Source organism: Lissotriton helveticus, chromosome 1_1 (assembly GCF_964261635.1).
Source record: "Lissotriton helveticus chromosome 1_1, aLisHel1.1, whole genome shotgun sequence".
Classification (NCBI taxonomy): Eukaryota; Metazoa; Chordata; class Amphibia; order Caudata; family Salamandridae; genus Lissotriton; species Lissotriton helveticus.
Window position 1 is genome coordinate 1,917,351,125 of NC_136057.1, and position 19,133 is coordinate 1,917,370,257.

Genomic DNA, 19,133 nt, shown 5'->3' on the forward strand with positions numbered 1-19,133 from the left:
TGAGCCAGAGTCAGCATACATATTGATTTTCACTCCTCCAATAATCATATCACACAATGGCTTTTTCTTAATGGTCGTGTCATTAACATTTAAGATTGTGGACTCCTTTATGTTTAGTACATAAGAATCATTTGTAAAATTCTCATCATCACTATTGTCACTCAATTCAATACATTTCACTTTTTGGTTGGTCTTATTCCTTCTGCATGCAGAGGTAAAGTGCCCTATTAAACCACAGTTTGTACATTTCTGTCTTAAACCTGGACAACTTTTGCTATTTGCTAAATGTGATTTGCTGTTGCATCTATAACATTTTAAGTTATTTTTAAAATCTTCAGAATTTCCTTTTGGGGAAATTGTTTGTTTCTTTTTGGAGAAATCCTTATTTTTGTTATCATATTTATGATTGATCTTGGAAACAATTTCTCTACTAATGGAAACTTCTTTAAGTTTAACTTGTTGTGCACTCCTACAAGAAAGTTCAGCTTTTCTAACAATAGATAATATGAAATCTAAATTTTCATCACCGTTTATCCATAATCTTTCCTGAATTGTGTCATTACTGGAATGCATAACCACTTGATCTCTGATGAGATCTTCTTGTAAGTTACCAAATTTACAATCCAATGCTAATGTTTTAAGAGAAGAGACAAAATTATCAACAGATTCCTCTTTTAACTGTTTTCTTTGAAAGAACTTATATCTCGAAATCCCTATACATACTTTAGGGGAGCAGTATTTATCAAAGTCATATATAGCTTTATCAAAAATATTCATATCACCGCTTGCTAGTGAAACTGGTAATTGATTGAAGGCTTTTAATCCTTCTGGTCCCAAGCAGTGTAAGAAAATGCCTTTCTTTTCTGGGGCTTTCATTTTCCCATTGGCATCCAAAGTCTCAATATAATTTAAAAAATATGCTTTCCATTCAATCCATGGCATACAAGGAGAGCTACCAGCTGTCCAATAGCTTTGTGGTGGTGATAGTGTGTAACCTTGAGCACACATACTGGAGAAAATTCAATTCAATTTATGTAGAGTATTTATGAAATATGCTTGTAGTAATTAATTGAATTAATGTTTGTTTTGTAACAAAGATATAATCAAATAACAAGGTTTACTTGTAAATAGGAGAGTTAATCCAATGATGTAGTAAATAAATGAGAGTTTTCTTGTTTTAGATAATGTAGTTCCTCAATTGTGTCATGAATTTCAGTCTTTTTTACCTGTGACTGGAGAATCGTCGTTAAAATCCGTGTAGATGGTGAAAATGAAGTCACCTCTTTAGTGTTTTTCAAACTTACAGTGAGTAGCGTCTTGGAAGGAAGTGTAGTTCCCACTTCCGCCTGTTCCGCTGTTCAAACGCGGGGCGTATGATAAATTTTCTTCAGCGCTGAAAGAAGTCTGCCGCTTTGACGCTCCGTTATAAGTAAGAAATTGTAAAACGGTATTCCATGCTGGTTTTGAATATTTCTATTGTAGATGTCGGGAATAGTTTTCGTTGTGAAGGAGTTGTTCCGACGATCATTTAAATGAAGGTGGTTTTCAATTTCAAAATCAGTCGTGAAATGCTCCGAAATGCTTCTTCTGAAGGGTTTAAATTGCTCCGTCCATCGTCGCCAATTTGTTATGAATGAATCCACAACTTATATTATATTTAAGTTGAGTTTATTCAGAAATGAAGAAGCACTCGAGTAATACATCTGGAGGCTCCAGTCGTTGGCAGTAACTGCTCACAGTAACAGTTTATACATGCATGTTATTTAATATAACTAACAGTAATCTATAGCGAGACGTGCATATTTAATTCATAACATGACTCGCGGAGTATTCAAAAGGAAATACACGCGCGGGTCGCGCACAATGAGCATGTGTTAGAATGGTGTAGTGTGTGCGCGAGGTATTAGAATGTAAACATAATTGTGAGCGCGTGTATGATTGTATATATAACATCTTGCTCTTGGTTTTCGTTGCTTTTTCTGGGGGGGTTGGGTAGGTGACTCACTATCGATTGAATGAATATCGTCAGTAAGTACTTGGATACAGCCGTTTGCTGAAGTGATGTTATCCCCCTCTGTGGTTGATTTATTTGGATCTTTGCTCAAGGGTAGTGGTTGACTCAGCCCAGAGGAGGAACTCGCAATGGATTCCTCCACTGAGTGAATCTTTTTGTCCAAAACATCCACAGCCCCAGTTAAGTAACTCAATACGGTTTGCTGAGTTTCAGAGGTGGGCTTATTTCCCTTGGGGCTTACTAATTTCCTTTTTCCCATCTTTCAATATAGGCACAAGCTATATGATCTAAGTCTATCTGTTTTTCAAGGAGGTTACGGCCTAGATCAAACAGACCTCCATAGATGTAAAATGGAACACAAAACCAAGGGGTTGGGCCCAGCCCAGCCTCTTCCGGCCAGTGACGGGCAAGGACGGGCCCGCCCTTGGCCCGGGCTTTGCCCGGGCGAGCCTGCGCGTGCCCTGCGGTGCGTTTGGCCCGCTTTGCTTTTAGAGGTCCCCGGGGGGGCGGGGCTTCAGTCAGGCACCTCATGTGAGACCGCGCTGCCCACTGGATGTTGTGGTCGGGCAGCGTGCGGTCCGCGGGTGTCTAGGGACGCACTTAGCAGCTTGGCTCACCCTCGCAGTACAGTTATTCCCCCGGCAGCAAAAGGAATGCTGACGATGATGCAGGTATTGTCCCAGCTACAAATTCAAGGTTCACAGTGTCTGTGGCGTCCAGTCAAACACACGGTGGTTTAGGAGCAGATCGACTAACTACTTGCCCGACGCCCTGCTGCTGCAAGTGCCGTAGGAAGCTGACCTTCCAACTGACGCACTGAGAAGACGCTGTCTTTTCTCCTGCCGAGAAATTCAGCTCCGGTGTTTCCAGGCTGCCCTTGTGGGTTGCTGGGAGATCGAGTCCTGAGAGAGAGATACAAGACCTCTATCATTCTAAAACCAAGGTACGGAGCTGATTAGACCCTTAGAGAATTCGCGGACTGATTCTTGGCAGAGAAATACTAAACTTAAACTACTCCTCACTTACTTCTTCCCTTGTACTAGACTTAGGTTGGGTACACCGGGGTAGGCGTATTTTAGAAGCACCAGTTGAGTTCTTCTAGCCACTTTTTTATCACTGTATGTATTTTATGCATTTTATGTATTCTATGTTTATGGCTTAGAAACCATATCATGCTTTTACAGTACTATTTATAATGCTATTCGTATTATATGCATTGTACTTCTTAACCAGCAATTCAATTGTAGCAATGCATTTCTTATGCTTAAGAAATAAGACTGTTCAATAAATACTTTTCTTGAAAACACCCATCTCTCTATTTCTAAGCAACTCTGGTGAAATGAAGCATGCACGATTGACTAAGTGAAATAGCCGTCAATTGTTTACGCGACTCTAGATAAACGTTTCATTCTGGGGAAACAAAGTTGTCATGTTGTATGGTTGTCAGAGACTAATCCCTTCTTGTACGTTCGAGAAAGTTTCTTGTGACCTCTGAGCTAGCTGGCACTCACAATTATGTCTAATATATTGGGCAGAGACCTAGTCGACATAAGTCCTACGTCTAAGCTGCAGGATATATTATTCCAATGCGCAGAGCCTATTGGGAAAATAGGAACTACACTACAAAGCCACATTTAGGAATCCTCCCAGTAATAGCATCTTGTCATGAGATCCGCTAATCTCCTTCACTGCCCTCTGTATAAATCCTCCTTAGGTCATTGCCCCCTTTACTGGCCGGTGAAGCACCCTTGAAGGGTATCTGAGTTTAAGGCTATACTTTGGCATGATCTCTAGCAGCCTCTCATGTGCCGATCTCAACTTGTCTCACGGACGCCAGAGCCCCTTCGCCGCTTTCAATTCTTGGGCGGTCTAGGTCATAGCTAGTCCACGGGGGTTCAGTTTGGGAAACGAAAGCGGGTCCACTGGTCCTGCTGTACAATGCTTGGGCTGTGGGCCCATTCGGTCAGATGGAGCGACGAGCAGGCATGTACTCCTCGGTCACCATCTTGGCCACGAAGCCATAGGGTGTATTTTAATTTATGTATCACAATCCAAGGCAGGAGATCACCTTTCTGAATTATACACATGCGTAATTCCAAAGCAGAGGACCATTTGAATTGAACTCTAAAACTGGTGGACATATTGTCCATCCAGTAGCGTGAATTGAACAGTCACTGGACACTGTTATATTGCAGCAGCACAGAAAATAAACACTCATCACTTAAAGCTGAATACCATAGAAGACACTCATCAATACCATGAGCAGAGTTGCAAGTGTGATGTATGCGGGCCGGAAAAAAAAATACTTTCCACACATGGATTGTCTCACTTCGAACAATCGGATGGATGACTGATTGAGCAGTTCTACCATTGTACCACCTTGACATGAATTAATACTTTGCGTACAAAAAGTAACAGCAGATGAGGTTTCTGGTACCTCACATACTCGTGTACAACACCACTTTTTATCTTACTGCTGAGGCTGGTGCCACTTCAGTTCACACATTTAGTCTCACATTACATATCCTCTGATGGCCATCTTAAAAAGGCATCTGTTACCACTTGGGTTTACTGCCCGCCCTGCAGCCAACTGCTCCATCCCCTAGAATATTTGGCCATCACCACATAAAAACAAGTAGTTTTCAGCCCCACACAACTGACTTCTGGGGATTGGAGTTAGGGTTTTGCTTTAGATGTGATTGATACAATTTGCCAGTGTAGGTTACAGCTAGGTTTTTTTTTGTCTTTTCGCAGCTCAAGAACTCGACTGGTTACTGTCTTCTAGAGAATCTCAATTTTTGTAACGTGAGTTTGGTAAATTATCAAACTGAATTAAATAGAAATTTGTAATGTATACATTCTGCATAAAGGAAGACACCGCATTTATTGTACTCACTCTGCCCTCTCGTGCTTAATTTCATCTCCTTTAGTGCTGCATTGAACAGGAACTAAAAGAAAGAGAAACAGCATTACAAAACATTGAGAGTGGCTAAAATCATGATGTGAAAAGCACTAATATATCTGACATATCAAATACTGAGTGCTAGAAACATTCCTACGAGACCCAGGGAAAACAGACACTTTACATTTAAAAGAGAAAAAATGTTTCAAACGCTAATTTAAATCCTAATATTTTTCGATCACATTGTCTATGCTTAGTTGACATTAGCAGTGTCCAAACCTTCAAGACAGATATTCTATTTCAACTAGCTATCCTGAACATGCTAGTGATGGAAAACGTTTTCAAGACTCTTTGATGTGTCCCAATTCTCTGATCGCAGTTTTACATCTTTATTCACATTTTGACTTCAAAACCTGTGTCAAATATAACGTTTAACATAATGAACTTGTTTTTCATCTTCATTGAACACTGACAACTCCATGAAGACATCTGCTTAGTTTCCTTAGAGTAAGAACTGAACTAGAAATAATAGTAAGTAAACGGTATCAGTGGCAAAATCAGCACTTAGCCCTTGGATCCATTGCTGATTGTTACCTTCGGGAGGACGAGGAGGGCTGGTGATTGGGAAAATAAAAGATGCAGGATAGGCTTTATAGCTGTCAGTTTTCACTCCGTTCCTTGTGGATTCCTGGTAACTGCTTTGTCCTGACCACTTCTCCATTCTTACTATGCCCCCAGCATTGGTGACTTTTCCATCGTTGATTGCGGCTCTGCAGATGGAAGAGTCCTGAGGGAGAAGCATCACTGGTTATAAAATATGAAATTTCACATTTATTTCTTCATTCCTGTTACTAATGTTTTCTTAGTTTGGTATATGTTCTGCGTGATTACAAAAACAATCAACATGTTCAATGCATGCGGGCAATAAAAGAAACTTACAGCTGTGTATGTATCAGTCCCCCACACCTTGGCTTCATGTTTCAGGCATCCTTCAGGGCAAATAACTCTATAAGTGAAGAGAGAAATACGAGATTAAGCTCCCTATGTATGCAACTCAGGCCAGAGTCAATGGAATATTCTTTCTTCTCTTGAAGTGACACTTCATCAGCGATCGAACTAAGAAGCTGCAAATACCATAAATGTTTGTCTCAGGGTAAATATTTCCTACTACTGCCTTTTTTGACCACTTGTTTCCATGCAACCTATCTCCAGAACATCTATTTTTACAAGCCACAGCTTCATTTGTGTGTTAGTGATCAAAGAAACACCAGAGGAAATTCAGCCAAGAGATTTGTGCTACAGAATCTTGTATTACAATTTAGAAGTATCATCTAACATTGCAAAGGGCTGGGCCAGTGTCTCTATGAGGAAAGTGTTTCATAAACGGCCATCAAATGGTCCTCATGATTACACTGGGAAAATGAATCATGTATCTACAGAGTGGAAGTGTTATACTTAGTGCTAAACTGTTGGGCCTTGAAGTTCACCCTGGCAATATGACAGGCTACTCTAGGACAACAGGTAGAGGATGAACAGTAGAGACCAAACTTAGGTGCCACAAAAACCTGGAAGACCACATAAGAGCTAATATTTCCATTAACCCCTTGGAAATGCAGTGTGCTATTTTCAACGCTTGGGGGGGGGGGTGGATTATTTATATAATAGTATATCAGTTATTGGCAATGTTTTTAATAAATCACATCAAGCACCTTCTCAACCAATAAAATATTTTCACAAATGATCATTGTCCAGACGATACCTCCCACTTGGAATGCTTGGTGGAATTCTTGTAGATATTTCAGAACGCTAGATCAAAGAGTAAATGTTTATAGAGAAAAGCTAGATAAGGGGCTGTTTTGGAATCTTCTGGACGATGCGGCATCTGGTTGAGTATAGGGATAGGACAATAACCCAATGATTAAAACCTCTGGTCAGCTCAGGTTACATGTTATGGGGATTCCCTGTAAAGAACATCAGCTGAGAGTGGAACCACCAAACTAATACGCATCAGAGGTGGTACAGGTGGAATGGGTGCTATAGCTACGGAGGTCATATGAGATGATTAAAAAAACACAAAAAAACAAACCCAAATGATCATTGTCTATTTCTGCCTAAAATGAAATCCAAAGAGTAGGTGGCTTTCCTCCTTCTCCCAACATGTCGACTGGTTGCAAGCAAAACAAACACCACTGCCAGCTTCCTTACTCTTGAACAATAATCTTTCAGATGTCTCTCAAAGCATGCATTGATTGACCCATAGATAGAACACAAAAAAAGAAAAAGTATTCGTGAAGACATGATGAAGACTGACATGGTGTGAAAACTGAAAATCAGCTAGTTATAATTCAGAGAATTAATCTTTATTTCAGACTTTTAAAATTTCCATTTACTGCTTCAAATCTGTTTGGAAAATAGCTGTATTCATCCTAAATTGTAGGGTTTCCAAAGGGGATCTGGACTTCACTCCAAGGGCCTCAGTGTGAGAGTCCCATTAATCCTGATATAGGGGCCCATTACAATGTCGGGATTGTTGCCTCCGCCAGGCTGGCGGTAGCCACCGCCGGCCTGGCGGAGGCAATCCGCCCGACATTCATTCCCAAATTCCCCCGCCATATATGTATGGCGGGGGGAACGCGGAGGACGGAAAGTCCATCCGCCGCTTTTCTGCCGCGGTCGCAAGGTCTAATATGGTGGCGGTGTCTATCAGACACCGCCAGCCACATTAAGATGGGCTGCGGGGTATGCCTTTCCGTGGCGGCTTAGGCATACGGTCTTTGCTTTGGGGGCCCGTTACGGGCCCCCAGGGTGAAGGGGGGTGGGGGGTGCACATGGGGGGGTACCTATGGTACCCCCAAGCATTTCAATGTACAACATGACAGGCACCGTGCGGTGCCTGTCATGTTGTGCATTGAAATTTATAACGTGCATTTTTCGCATTGCGGCGGCCGATGCTTCAAGCACCGTCCGCCGTAATGTTAAAAATTCGGGATGCACCCGCCACTGTGGCGGGTGCATCCTAATTGGGGGCACGGTTCCTCCGCCCTTGTGGCGGACGGTGCCTGCCCCCGACTGGACCATCCTAATGGACCCCTTAGTTGGAAACACGTGCTAGCCATCAAATTAGGATTGCAGAGTTCACAATGTCTTTGTCAATGAAAACATTCATTCAGTTTCTTTAGCTGCATAAAGCATCTGAGTGCTCCAGTGGAAATACCATAGCCTGCTATATTGCGCTGAAAGAGTGATTCCTGCAAGCTATTTCACAAATACCGTAACGTCAACCATTCAGCCCACTCAGGGTCCATTTTGAGTTTCTCTAACTGTGTTTGTGAAAATTGTATTTCTAGACCACTTTGAAATCATAATCAAGAGATTTGGTTCCAAATATGTTGCTTCAGGAATTTCAGAATTGTTGTCTACAACAGGAAGAAGACATAATATTTAAAAAAAACTTTTTTCCTGAGACTGAAAATCCTTCGTTAATTGTTCGATGGAAATTAAAGGTAAACAAACCTTTAATAAAATAATTTCTACGCATGAATCACACTTAAGGCTAGGGTTTCTGGTAGATTTTCCACCCTAAATAAGGCAAATTTTGCAGATTGTTCTTCAAGCAAATGTCCCAAACCATGCTACCTAACCCCCATATTATAAATATTACCCATTTTGCAAACAGAACAAACCACACATCTTACTATTAAAAAACAAGCTCCGTGGTAGGGATTCTAAACCAGCTCTTAATTCTTGGCTGCATTTAAGCCATCAATACACACCTACATCCTAATTACTTGATGATTGGATACAAAGGTAATTTTGAGCAGTTTTGGGAGCACAAGCCTCACGTCACAGACCAGCTTCCACAGCAGCCACCTGAACTCTTCATCTTGAAGGAACCTTTCAGGTAACTCCTTTTTTATTCAAATTGATCACATAGGGTGTATTTTTGGTTTACATTTCTTTATTGGTTTTCATTACATAAAAATAAGACAAAGCGAGTTATACAAATCTATGCCCCTACTTTCGTAGGGGCATATGACATTGTCAAAACTAAACAACCCCATAACTCCCCGCAACTGGGCCTCACCTACTAACCCCCCTCCTTCCAGTATTCATTTAATGAATCGTTATTCACTAACATTCTCTCTCAAGGTGCTGCTGTTAGGGGATCTGTGAGTCTTTGGCGCTCTAAATACTTAGGGCATGAAAGTACTCAAATTTGGAGTAAAGCATTGTCAGGAACGGTTTCCAAACTTCAGTGAACAAGGTTCCCTGATTAGTTAAGAAAAGAGAGATGCATTCCATGCCCAGGATAAAACATATGAGATGTAGCCTGCACAGGTGTGTAGGGAGGCAGGCGGATCCCACTGCGCCTGAATTTGCTGAAGGCCGACTCCTAGTGTCAGGCCTATCTGGCAACCTTTGCTGGATTTAAGAGGGAATGCGAGAGTGTTGGGCAGTCCTAGGAGGGTGTAGTCCGGAAACCGGGGAAGCTGTGTTTCAATGAAATTATCGACATCATCAAGAACTTGTGTCCAATAGTTAGCGAGTTTGGGGCAGTCCCACAGTATGTGTGTCAGTGAGCCGGGAGACCCGCAATCCAGCCAACACAAGGGATCTCTTGCAGTGTTCCCACTGTTTCGTCTGGATTGTGTAAGGTACCAATAAGTGGTTATTTTAGTGGCCGCCTCTATACTCACTACATTCCTTGCAGTGTGTCGGACACTATGAAATAGGTCCTCTCGTACCCGTTGTGTAGGTGTGCGGCCTAGCTTTAATTCCCACCTCTTCTGGCCTGGGGACTTAGTATACACTAGGAGAGGTTCTAATATGCTTTATAATTCAGATAGGAGACGGGTGTCTGAGGATTTGGATAATAGCCATTTTTCAAATGTGGTTAGGTGGCACTGCGCCAGCTGTCAGATCTCAGGATGCATCACCCAGTGTCTAATTTGTTGATATGAGTACAGTTCAGATTCTGGAGCTCCTACTGTAATCAAAAGTCCTCGAAGGCCAAGCAGCCGGTTTTGTCAATTAAGTGCCCTATGGACCTGCGACCCTCCTTAGTCCACTGGGCAAAGCTCTCTTCACTCATGGCTGGGGTGAATTCTGAGTTACCTACTATGGGTGCTAGTGGAGAAAGGAATGTTGTTATTGTTCTTTTCTCCGCAGCTCTGTCCCACGCCACAATAGGAGCACTTGTAACAGGTGAAAGATAGAGCCTCTGGGGTCGCATCCACTTGGAAAGGAAGGGGATTTTCCACAGCGACTGACGAGCCACCACTCTGTCCATTAAAAGCCAGTGCTCTCTGACTCAGGACGTGCCCAGTCCACAAATATCTTGATCGGAACTGCGCAGTAGTACTCACGTAGGTTTGGCACCCCAATGCCTCCCTCTTTTGGAGAACTGTAACATAGATTATGGTGCAATTGGGATCACTTGTCAGCCCATATAAATCGCTCCACCTCCCTCTACAAGGAGCACAGAATACCGGATGGGCATTCTAGCTGTAGAGCCTGTAAAATGAATAATATTTTGGGCAGGATAGTCATCTTGACTACTGCTTTCCAGCCCAACCAGGACAGTCTGTGTGGTCTTCAGCGGCGCAGGTCTGTTAGTTGGTTGAGTAGTGTGGTGTAATTTAATTTTATAGTGTGCTGTATGGATGCAGTAAGCTGTATTCCAGGATACGGTATTGCAGTGGGTGCCCACCAAATAGGGAAAGTGTGTTGTAATTCTGTTAGTGTTAGATCTTTGAGAGATAATTTGAGAGCCAGGGATTTATGAATATTAATTTAGAAGCCTACCAAAATTGCTCTAGTTCAGCTATCACGTTGTTTGCATATAAGGTAAAGGTGTGACTAACCCCCAAGCGTATTCCAGAGATAAGGAGATTGTTGCGAGTCCTTTGGGCCATTGACTCCATATCTAAGACAAAAAGTAAGGGAGAAAGGGGGCACCCCTGCATGGTACCTCTTTGTATGTTAAAAGGGAGTAGATGTGTATCTGTTTTCTCGCACCGATACCATTGGACTAGTGTAGCTACTTCACCTAGTCTGTGAACCTAGGGGAAAGACCACAATTTCGCAGGGTCTCCCTCGAGTAAAGGCAATGTCCCTGTCAAACACTGTTTCTGCATCGATGGAGAGGATCATGCTTTTGGTGTCAAAGCGCTATGCTTTATCTATAACATGGAGCAGTCTCTTGGTATTGCCAGCACATTGACAATTGGGAACAAAACCTGTCTGTCCTGGTCTATATGGCCAGAAGGACGGGGAACAGCTGTGAGGCTAGGATCCCAGTGAATAGTGTTAGGTCCACGTTGAGAAGAGAAATTGGCCTACAGGAGGCACACTGATGCTTATCCTTTCCAAGTTTGGGTATTACAACCACCGAGGCTTCTAGCATTGTTGTTGGGAGTGACAAGGACATCCCTATGGCATTATACACCACAGTGAGACTAGGGGCTAGAAGGGGGCATACGTCTGATAAAAATGGCAGTGAACCTGTCTGGGCCTGGGTATTTAGCTAGCTTCTGTTTTGAAATGTCAGTTATTACTTCCTCCATTCTAGTAGTGGACTCATGAATCTCTGCCTGATTTGGTGTTATTTTAGAAGTGACGTCCCATATATACTGGGCAGATCCATCTAATGGGAGATCTTGTGCCTCATAGAGCCCTGAATAGTATTGCTGAAATGTTTTGGCAATCTGTTGGTCTGTAACCCTTTCTTTTCCCATTGGGGTAAGGATCCATGTAATCCCAGTTGTTTGTCTTTTTATTCTCTGTCTGTTAGCCAGTAATCTCCTGCATCTATCTTCCACGGTGTAGAAGGTATGGCAAAGTAAAAGCGCCACAAACTCTGCTCTAGCTATATCAAAAGCATTTAATTGGCTTGTTGCAGCTTCTAGCTGTTGCCAGACATGGGGGTGCCAGTTCTCTGGTGCATGTGCTCTTATTCCTGCACCTGTTGCATCAGAAAACCTCTCTTGTATCTGCAGTTCTTATCTGTGGCTGTAATAGCAATACGTTTCCCCCTAATAACCACTTTAAGGGCATCCCAAAGAGCAGCCACCTGAGTCTCTGGGTTGTCGTTTATCTCTAGGTAGTCCTTTAATGTCTTTGGAATCAGTTGGATCACCTCAGGGCGATGTGGTAACGTGTCTCTGAGATACCAGTATCGTGGTGATGGACGGGTGCTTTGTAGGGAGAGGGCAAGAAATACAGCTGAGTATTCCGACAGTGAACAAGGTAATATCTCTATTTTTTGAGTGTGGGATTGTATACTCTGTGTGCCCAAGAAATAGTCAATTCTCATTTACAAGTTGTGAGATTGGAAGTAGAAGGTGTATTTCCTGTCTGTGGGATGTATGGTCCTCCAAATGTCCAGTAAGCCCGCCCCTTGGAGAGTCTGATGTTCCTCCTTGGAGAGAACCCCTGTCTATCCCTGCCTTAGGACAGAACTATCAAGAGCGATATCAAAAGCCACATTGTCCATCCGGTAGCGTGATTTGAACAGTCACTGGACACTGTTATATTGCAGCAGCACAGAAAATAAACACTCATCACTCGAAGCTGAATACAATAGAAGACACTCAACAATACCACAAGCAGAGTTGCAAGTGTGATCTATACTGGCCCCAAAAAATATATTTTCCACACATGGATTGTCTCACTTCGAACAACCGGATGGATGACTGATTTAGCAGTTCTACCATTGTACCACCTTGACATGAATTAATACGTTGTGTACAAAAGTAACTGCAGATGAGGTTTCTGGTACCTCGCATACTGGTATATGTGGTATTTGGGCCCTAGGCCCTCATATTAATCTAAATGAGGTGACACAGACACAGGGATGATAGTTAGTTAACTGGCCCTGAGCACGTGCGCTCAGCCCTTTTTATTTAGCAGGGTCATCTGACTGATGACGCCTTTGGTGTGTGGGTGTACAGTGTGTGACAACATGCAGGACACTAGAATGTATCCAGCCGGATACTATGTCCCTCCCAAACTTTAATGAAGGTCCAAACAAAATGAAGTCCGAACCTGTGGAGAGAATACAAAATTGCAAACCAAACATAACTCAATGCAGATGACTTTCACATAGTCTCTGCACTGCTGGTCATCTGCCGGCGAGGGTATCCTTGCAGCCGGGACCATTAATTCTCCTTGGCACAATGTTCAGGTGCCCTGTGGATGTGCTCCTTTTGTACTTGCACCGTGGAAATGTGCTTTACAGTTCCTTTCTTCCGACACCGCAGTCAGTGAAAAGTGTAGATGGAATGATGGTGGATCATTGATGTGTTGCTGTCCACTGTATAATCCTGGTTGAGGTGTTTTTCTCCAACTGGTGGCTGTCTCCAACAGGATCTGCAGTTGCAGGATATCCCTCTCACGGATACCCGTCTCTCGTGGGTGTTCCCTCTCACTGGACGACCCGGAGTCTGGAACCGCATGGTCGGGATGCCTTTACCCGCCTTGGCGATGTTCTTTAGACCGGCCTGGTCTCGTGGTGTCGATGCATCTGGAGCTGTGGTGAAATCCTTTTTGGATTCGGAGACGGTCTCTGTGAGTGAGGCTTTCCTGTGGGGTGACATGCTCGGTGACCTTCCTGACTCCAGGCTGCTGAGCGACGTCCGACTTGCCTGTCTCGCCTGGACTCCTCTGCTACTGGAGCCTCTTGGATGGCATTCCTGGCTGGCTGTCATGGGACTGTGTGGACCGTGCGGGGCTTCGCGTGAGCCACACAAAGGCGTCACTGAGGAACTGCCAACAGATTCACAGCCAAGTCGCTCATGTAGCCCCTGAGGGTGGTGTCGTTGTCTGGGCGTCGTTGCCGTCTGGACTCAGGTTCTGCACCTTCCTCTGGCAGTCTTGTGGGTAACCAGTCTTCACCCGTAATCTCCATGCTTCCCGCGCCTGACGTGGAGCTACGGCCGACACATCTCTCCTACTCGGGCTCCCTACGCACGGGAACTCCGCTGAGGCCCTTGTCCCCTGAACTGCCATGTGACCGCGTGGGCTGTGTGGGCCTTTGTGTAGGCCGCGCTTAGGGGTCACTGCGGAACTCCCAACAGGGCCACGGCCAAGTCTTGTGTAGTCCCCAAGAGCGGATCTTCCAGTGACCGGGTGTGCTCAACTTCGGCAGGCTGTGGGTTAACGGGGGTGCACAGAAGGTTCCTGGGTAATTTGCCTCTTTGACCTCTGGTTGTTTGGGGCGTGTGTGGATTCACTCGGGTGGTGAGATGCTCCTTGGCGATGATGCACCTGGATAGTGTTAGCAGAATGTTGGTTTTCTTCAGTGGGCAAACAGGCGGTGATCTTCTGTCAGGGTGACCTTCGGGTTTGCACATAGATGTGTACTCCCAGTGGTGTTGATGCTTTCCAGGTACTGTATACGGATGTCCATGCATCTTTCCATTTTCCCCAGTGGGTGTCCCCCTTCTGGTGTGTGTTTGGTTGGTCTTGTCACGCACAGCTCTTTGCTCTTCTCCTTTCCTCTCTTCTTCCTTCGTAGCGGCATCATGCCACTCAGGATTGGTCTTCTCTTCCTTCCTTTGCGACTCGTCTGGTCTTCTATCTGGTTGTTCGCTCTAACCAGGCTTCTCCATGTAGTGTGCACTCCACACGTTTCCCTCTGGCTTGTCCAAGCATTAGGACACTGTCTTCACTTCACTCTGTGACTGGACCTGTCGTCGCGACCTTCTCTCACTCGATTACTTCTGACAATTAGTTGATTCTGTTAGACTTGACTTCAGTCTTCTTCCTGGTCCTCTTCGTGGACTTCTCTGTTTCCTCTTCACAGATGTCTTCTCAGATCTCTTCGCTTGCGGACTTCTTGCAGGTCAGCATCATCCTTGCGACCAAGCTGGCGGGTCGGCTTCTTCCTCCTTGCGACTAACAGGGTGGTCGGATTCTTCCTCCTTGCGTCCAACTGGGTGATCGGCTTTTTCTCCCTTGCGACTAGACTGGGTGGTCGGCTTCCTCCTCCCCACGACCAACTGGAGGGTCGGCTCCTTCCCCCTTGCGACCAGACTGGATGGTCGACTTCTTGCTCCTTTGCGACCAGCTGGGTGGTCGGCTTCTTCCTCCTTGTGACCAACTGGGTGATCCCCTTCTTCTCCCTTGAGACCAGATTGGGTGGTCGGCTTCTTCTCCCTTGCGACCAGACTAGGTGGTCGGCTTCTTCTGTCTTGCAACCAACGGGGTGGTCGGCTTTTTCTCCCTTGCGACCAACGGGGGGGTTGGTTTCTTCTCCCTTGCGGCCAACGGGGTGGTCGGCTTCTTCCTTGTGACCAACTGGGTGGTCAGCTTCTTCCTCCAGGTGACCAGCGGGGTGGTCGGCTTCTCCCTTGCGACCAACTGGGTGGTCGGCTTCTGGCGGTCTGCGTAACCATTCTTTCGCAGCTCTGCAGTCGCAGTGTTTCGGCGCACTTCTGACTGCGCTCTCTGGTCCCTTCAGTGACTTGCTGCTTTGGGCGTTTGTCTTGTAGTCTTCTGTTCCTGGAGAGGTAGCCGCTGTCTGTGATGCTGCGCACTTGTTGGTGCTGGGTTCCTGAATCACTCTTGTGTTTCTGTTGGTGCTCCTGCATTTAACTGCTACCGCAGCGACAACCTGTGGCCACCAGGTACCGCTGCGCCTTCTGTCTCCGCTGTGCTCAGTGCTCCCTTCTTGCTGTTGGTGAGTTCTGCAGCTCCTGTTTCTGCGCTGCCTTTCACCTTAGACGTTCTTAAGGGTTTTCTTGGCACCGTCAGCTGGCTCCTCGTGTGCTACCTCCTGCGCTTATTTGTCTTGCGCTCCTTCTGGACGTGCTTGTCCTGGCATTTGGAGCATGTGCGCTGACCTCACCATTGGTGGTGTGTTGCAATCGCTGTCGCTGCGGTGTATACCTTGGTACCTCCTCAGTGTAGACAGCTGCCCTATTTGAGCACTCTTTCTTGCCTTTTGGAGGCTTGCTCCCCTTTTCCAGTCAGCTGTAATAGTTGCCTGTGCTCTTTACGTTCCCAGTACGTTTGGGCTGTAGCAGCTCCGTCTGTGCTGCACTATTTTCTTCCTGGCACACAGTTGCCTTGCAGTCCACTAGCTCATGTCATTTGTATGGCATGTAAACTTGCTACCCAAGTCTTTCATGTAATGGGCGCACGCCTCACACTGCTGCCCGCATCACACTGCTGCTCACCTCACACTACTGCACACTGCTGCATTACTCACACTGCTGCATGCTTCACACTGCTGCACGCCACACACTGCTGCACGACTCACACTGCTTCATGCCTCACAATGCTGCATGCCTCACACTGCTGCACGTCTCACACTGCTTCATGCCTCACACTGCAGCATGCCACACACTGCTGCACGCCACACACTGCTGCACGTCTCACACTGCTGCACGCCTCACACTGCTGCATGCCGCAAACTGCTGCATTACTCACACTACTGCATGCCTCACACTGCTGCACGCCTCACACTGCTGCACGCCTCACACTGCTGCATGCTGTGCACTGCTGAACTGCTGCATGCTGCACACTGCTGCACAGCACACTGCTGCACCCCTCACACTGCTGCACACCTCACACTGCTGCACCCCGCACACTGCTGCATTACTCACACTGCTGTATTACTCACACTGATGTATTACTCACACTGCTGCATGCCTCACATTGCTGCACGCCTCACACTGCTGCATGCCTCACATTGCTGCACGCCTCACACTGCTGCACGCCACACACTGCTGCATGCCACACACTGCTGCACACCTCACACTGCTGCATGCCTCACACTGCTGCACGTCACACACTGCTGCACGCTTCACACTGCTGTACGTCTCACACTGCTGCACGCTGCACAGTACTGCATTACTCACCCTGCTGCATTACTCACACTGCTGCATTACACACACTGCTGCATGCCACACACTGGTGCACGCCACACACTGCTGCACATCACACACTGCTGCATGCCACACACTGCTGCATGCAACACACTGCTGCACGCCTCACACTGCTGCATGCCTCACACTGCTGCATGCTGCACACTGCTGCATTACTCACACTGCTGCATGCTGCACATTACCGCATGACTCACACTGCTGCACGCCACACACTGCTGCACACCCCACACTGCTGCACGCTGCACACTGCTACATTACTCACACTGTTGCATTACTCACACTGCTGCACACCACACACTGCTGCACGCCTCACACTACTGCACGTCACACACTGCTTCACGCTTCACACTGCTGTACGTCTCACACTGCTGCACGCTGCACAGTACTGCATTACTCACCCTGCTGCATTACTCACACTGCTGCATTACACACACTGCTGCATGCCACACACTGGTGCACGCCACACACTGCTGCACGTCACACACTGCTGCACGCTTCACACTGCTGTACGTCTCACACTGCCGCACGCTGCACAGTACTGCATTACTCACCCTGCTGCATTACTCACACTGCTGCATTACACACACTGCTGCATGCCACACACTGGTGCATGCCACACACTGCTGCACATCACACACTGCTGCACGCCACACACTGCTGAATGCAACACACTACTGCAAGCCTCATACTGCTGCATGCTTCACACTGCTGCATGCTGCACACTGCAGCATTACTCACACTGCTGCATGCTGCACATTACCGCATGACTCACACTGCTGCACGCCTCACACTGCTGCACTCCTCACACTGCTGCACGCTGCACACTGCTGCATTACTCACACTGTTGCATTACTCACACTGCTGCACACCACACACTGCTGCACGCCACACGCCTCACACTGCTGCACACCTCACAACACCACCATATCACTCTGGGACACCACCACATCACTCTGGAACACCACCACATCACTCTGGAACACCACCACATCACTCTGGGACACCACCAAATCACTCTGAGACACCACCACATCACTCTGGGACACCACCACATCACTCTGGGACACCATCACATCACTCAGGGGCACCACCACATCACTCAGGGGCATCCCTCAGGGGCACCACCACATCACTCACCGAACACCACCACATCACTCACGGAGCCCCACCACATCACTCTGTTACACCACCACATCACTCTGGGACACCACCACATCACTCTGGGACACCACCACATCACTCTAATACACCACCACATCACTCAGCCCAACCACAACAGCATCACTCAGCACCACAATAGCATCACTCAGCAAAACAGCAGCACTGTCCTTGCTTGCTACAAACAAGCATTGCCATAGCCAATAGGACTCGCATTAGGAAAGTGTAAGCTATTGGCTATGTGCATAACAATGCTATTAATTTATATATTTTCAAAGCCAACACATTTAAAAAAAAATGTGCTTTACAATACCAATAGATCACACTTTCCTAATGCGAGACCTATTGCATTGCAAATGCTTGTTTATCCCACTGTTGAGGCTGGTGCCACTTCAGTTCACACATTTAGTCTCACATTACACATCTTCTGATGGCCATCTTAAAAAGGCATCTGTTACCTTTTGGGGCTACTGCCCACCCTGCAGCCAACTGCTCCATCCCCTAGAATCTTTGGCCATCACCTCATAAAAGCCAGCAGTTTTCAGTCTCACACAACTGACTTCTGGGGATTGGGGTTAGGGTTTTGCTTTAGATGCGATTGATACAATTAGCCAGTGTAGGTTACAGCCAGGTTTTTTTTTTGTCTTTTCGCAGCTCAAGAACTCGACTGGCCACTGTGTTTTAGACAATCTCAATTTTTGTAACTTGAGTTTGGTAAATTCTCAAACTGAATTAAATAGAAATTTGTGATGTACCCATTCTGGATAAAGGAAGACACCATATTAATTGTACTCACTCTGCTCTATCGTGCTTGATTTCATCTCCTTTGGTGCTGCATTGAATAAGAACTAAAAGAAAGAGAAACAGCATTACAATATCTTGAGAGTGGCTAAAATCATGAGTTTTTCTCAAAGTTTTTAAATGTGAAAAGCACTAATATATCTGACATATCACATACTGAGTGCTAGAAACATGCCTACGAGACCCAGGGAAAACAGACACTTTACCTTTAAAAGAGAAAAAATGTTTCAAAATCTCATTTAAATCCTAATAATTTTCAATCAGATTGTCTATGCTTAACTGACATTAGCAGTGTCCAAACCTTCAAGAACAGGTTTTTTTCATACAGATGTTCTATTCCCACTACCTATCCTGAACATGCTAGTGA

The 19,133-nt window shown here is 45.7% G+C and overlaps 1 protein-coding gene across 4 annotated transcripts in view; it reads right to left on the minus strand.

Annotated features, from left to right (window-relative positions):
- Positions 1 to 19,133, minus strand: part of LOC144754948 (uncharacterized) — a 286,959-nt gene that overhangs the window by 134,292 nt on the left and 133,534 nt on the right. For all 4 annotated transcript variants that reach the window (XM_078643315.1, XM_078643333.1, XM_078643324.1 and 1 more), the window contains 4 exons: positions 18,762 to 18,813; positions 5,856 to 5,922; positions 5,511 to 5,703; positions 4,911 to 4,962 (listed from right to left, as the gene is read on the minus strand). In XM_078643315.1, the coding sequence (XP_078499441.1) occupies positions 4,911 to 4,962; positions 5,511 to 5,703; positions 5,856 to 5,922; positions 18,762 to 18,813 (364 nt within the window). The remainder of the gene's footprint in view (positions 1 to 4,910; positions 4,963 to 5,510; positions 5,704 to 5,855; positions 5,923 to 18,761; positions 18,814 to 19,133) is intronic.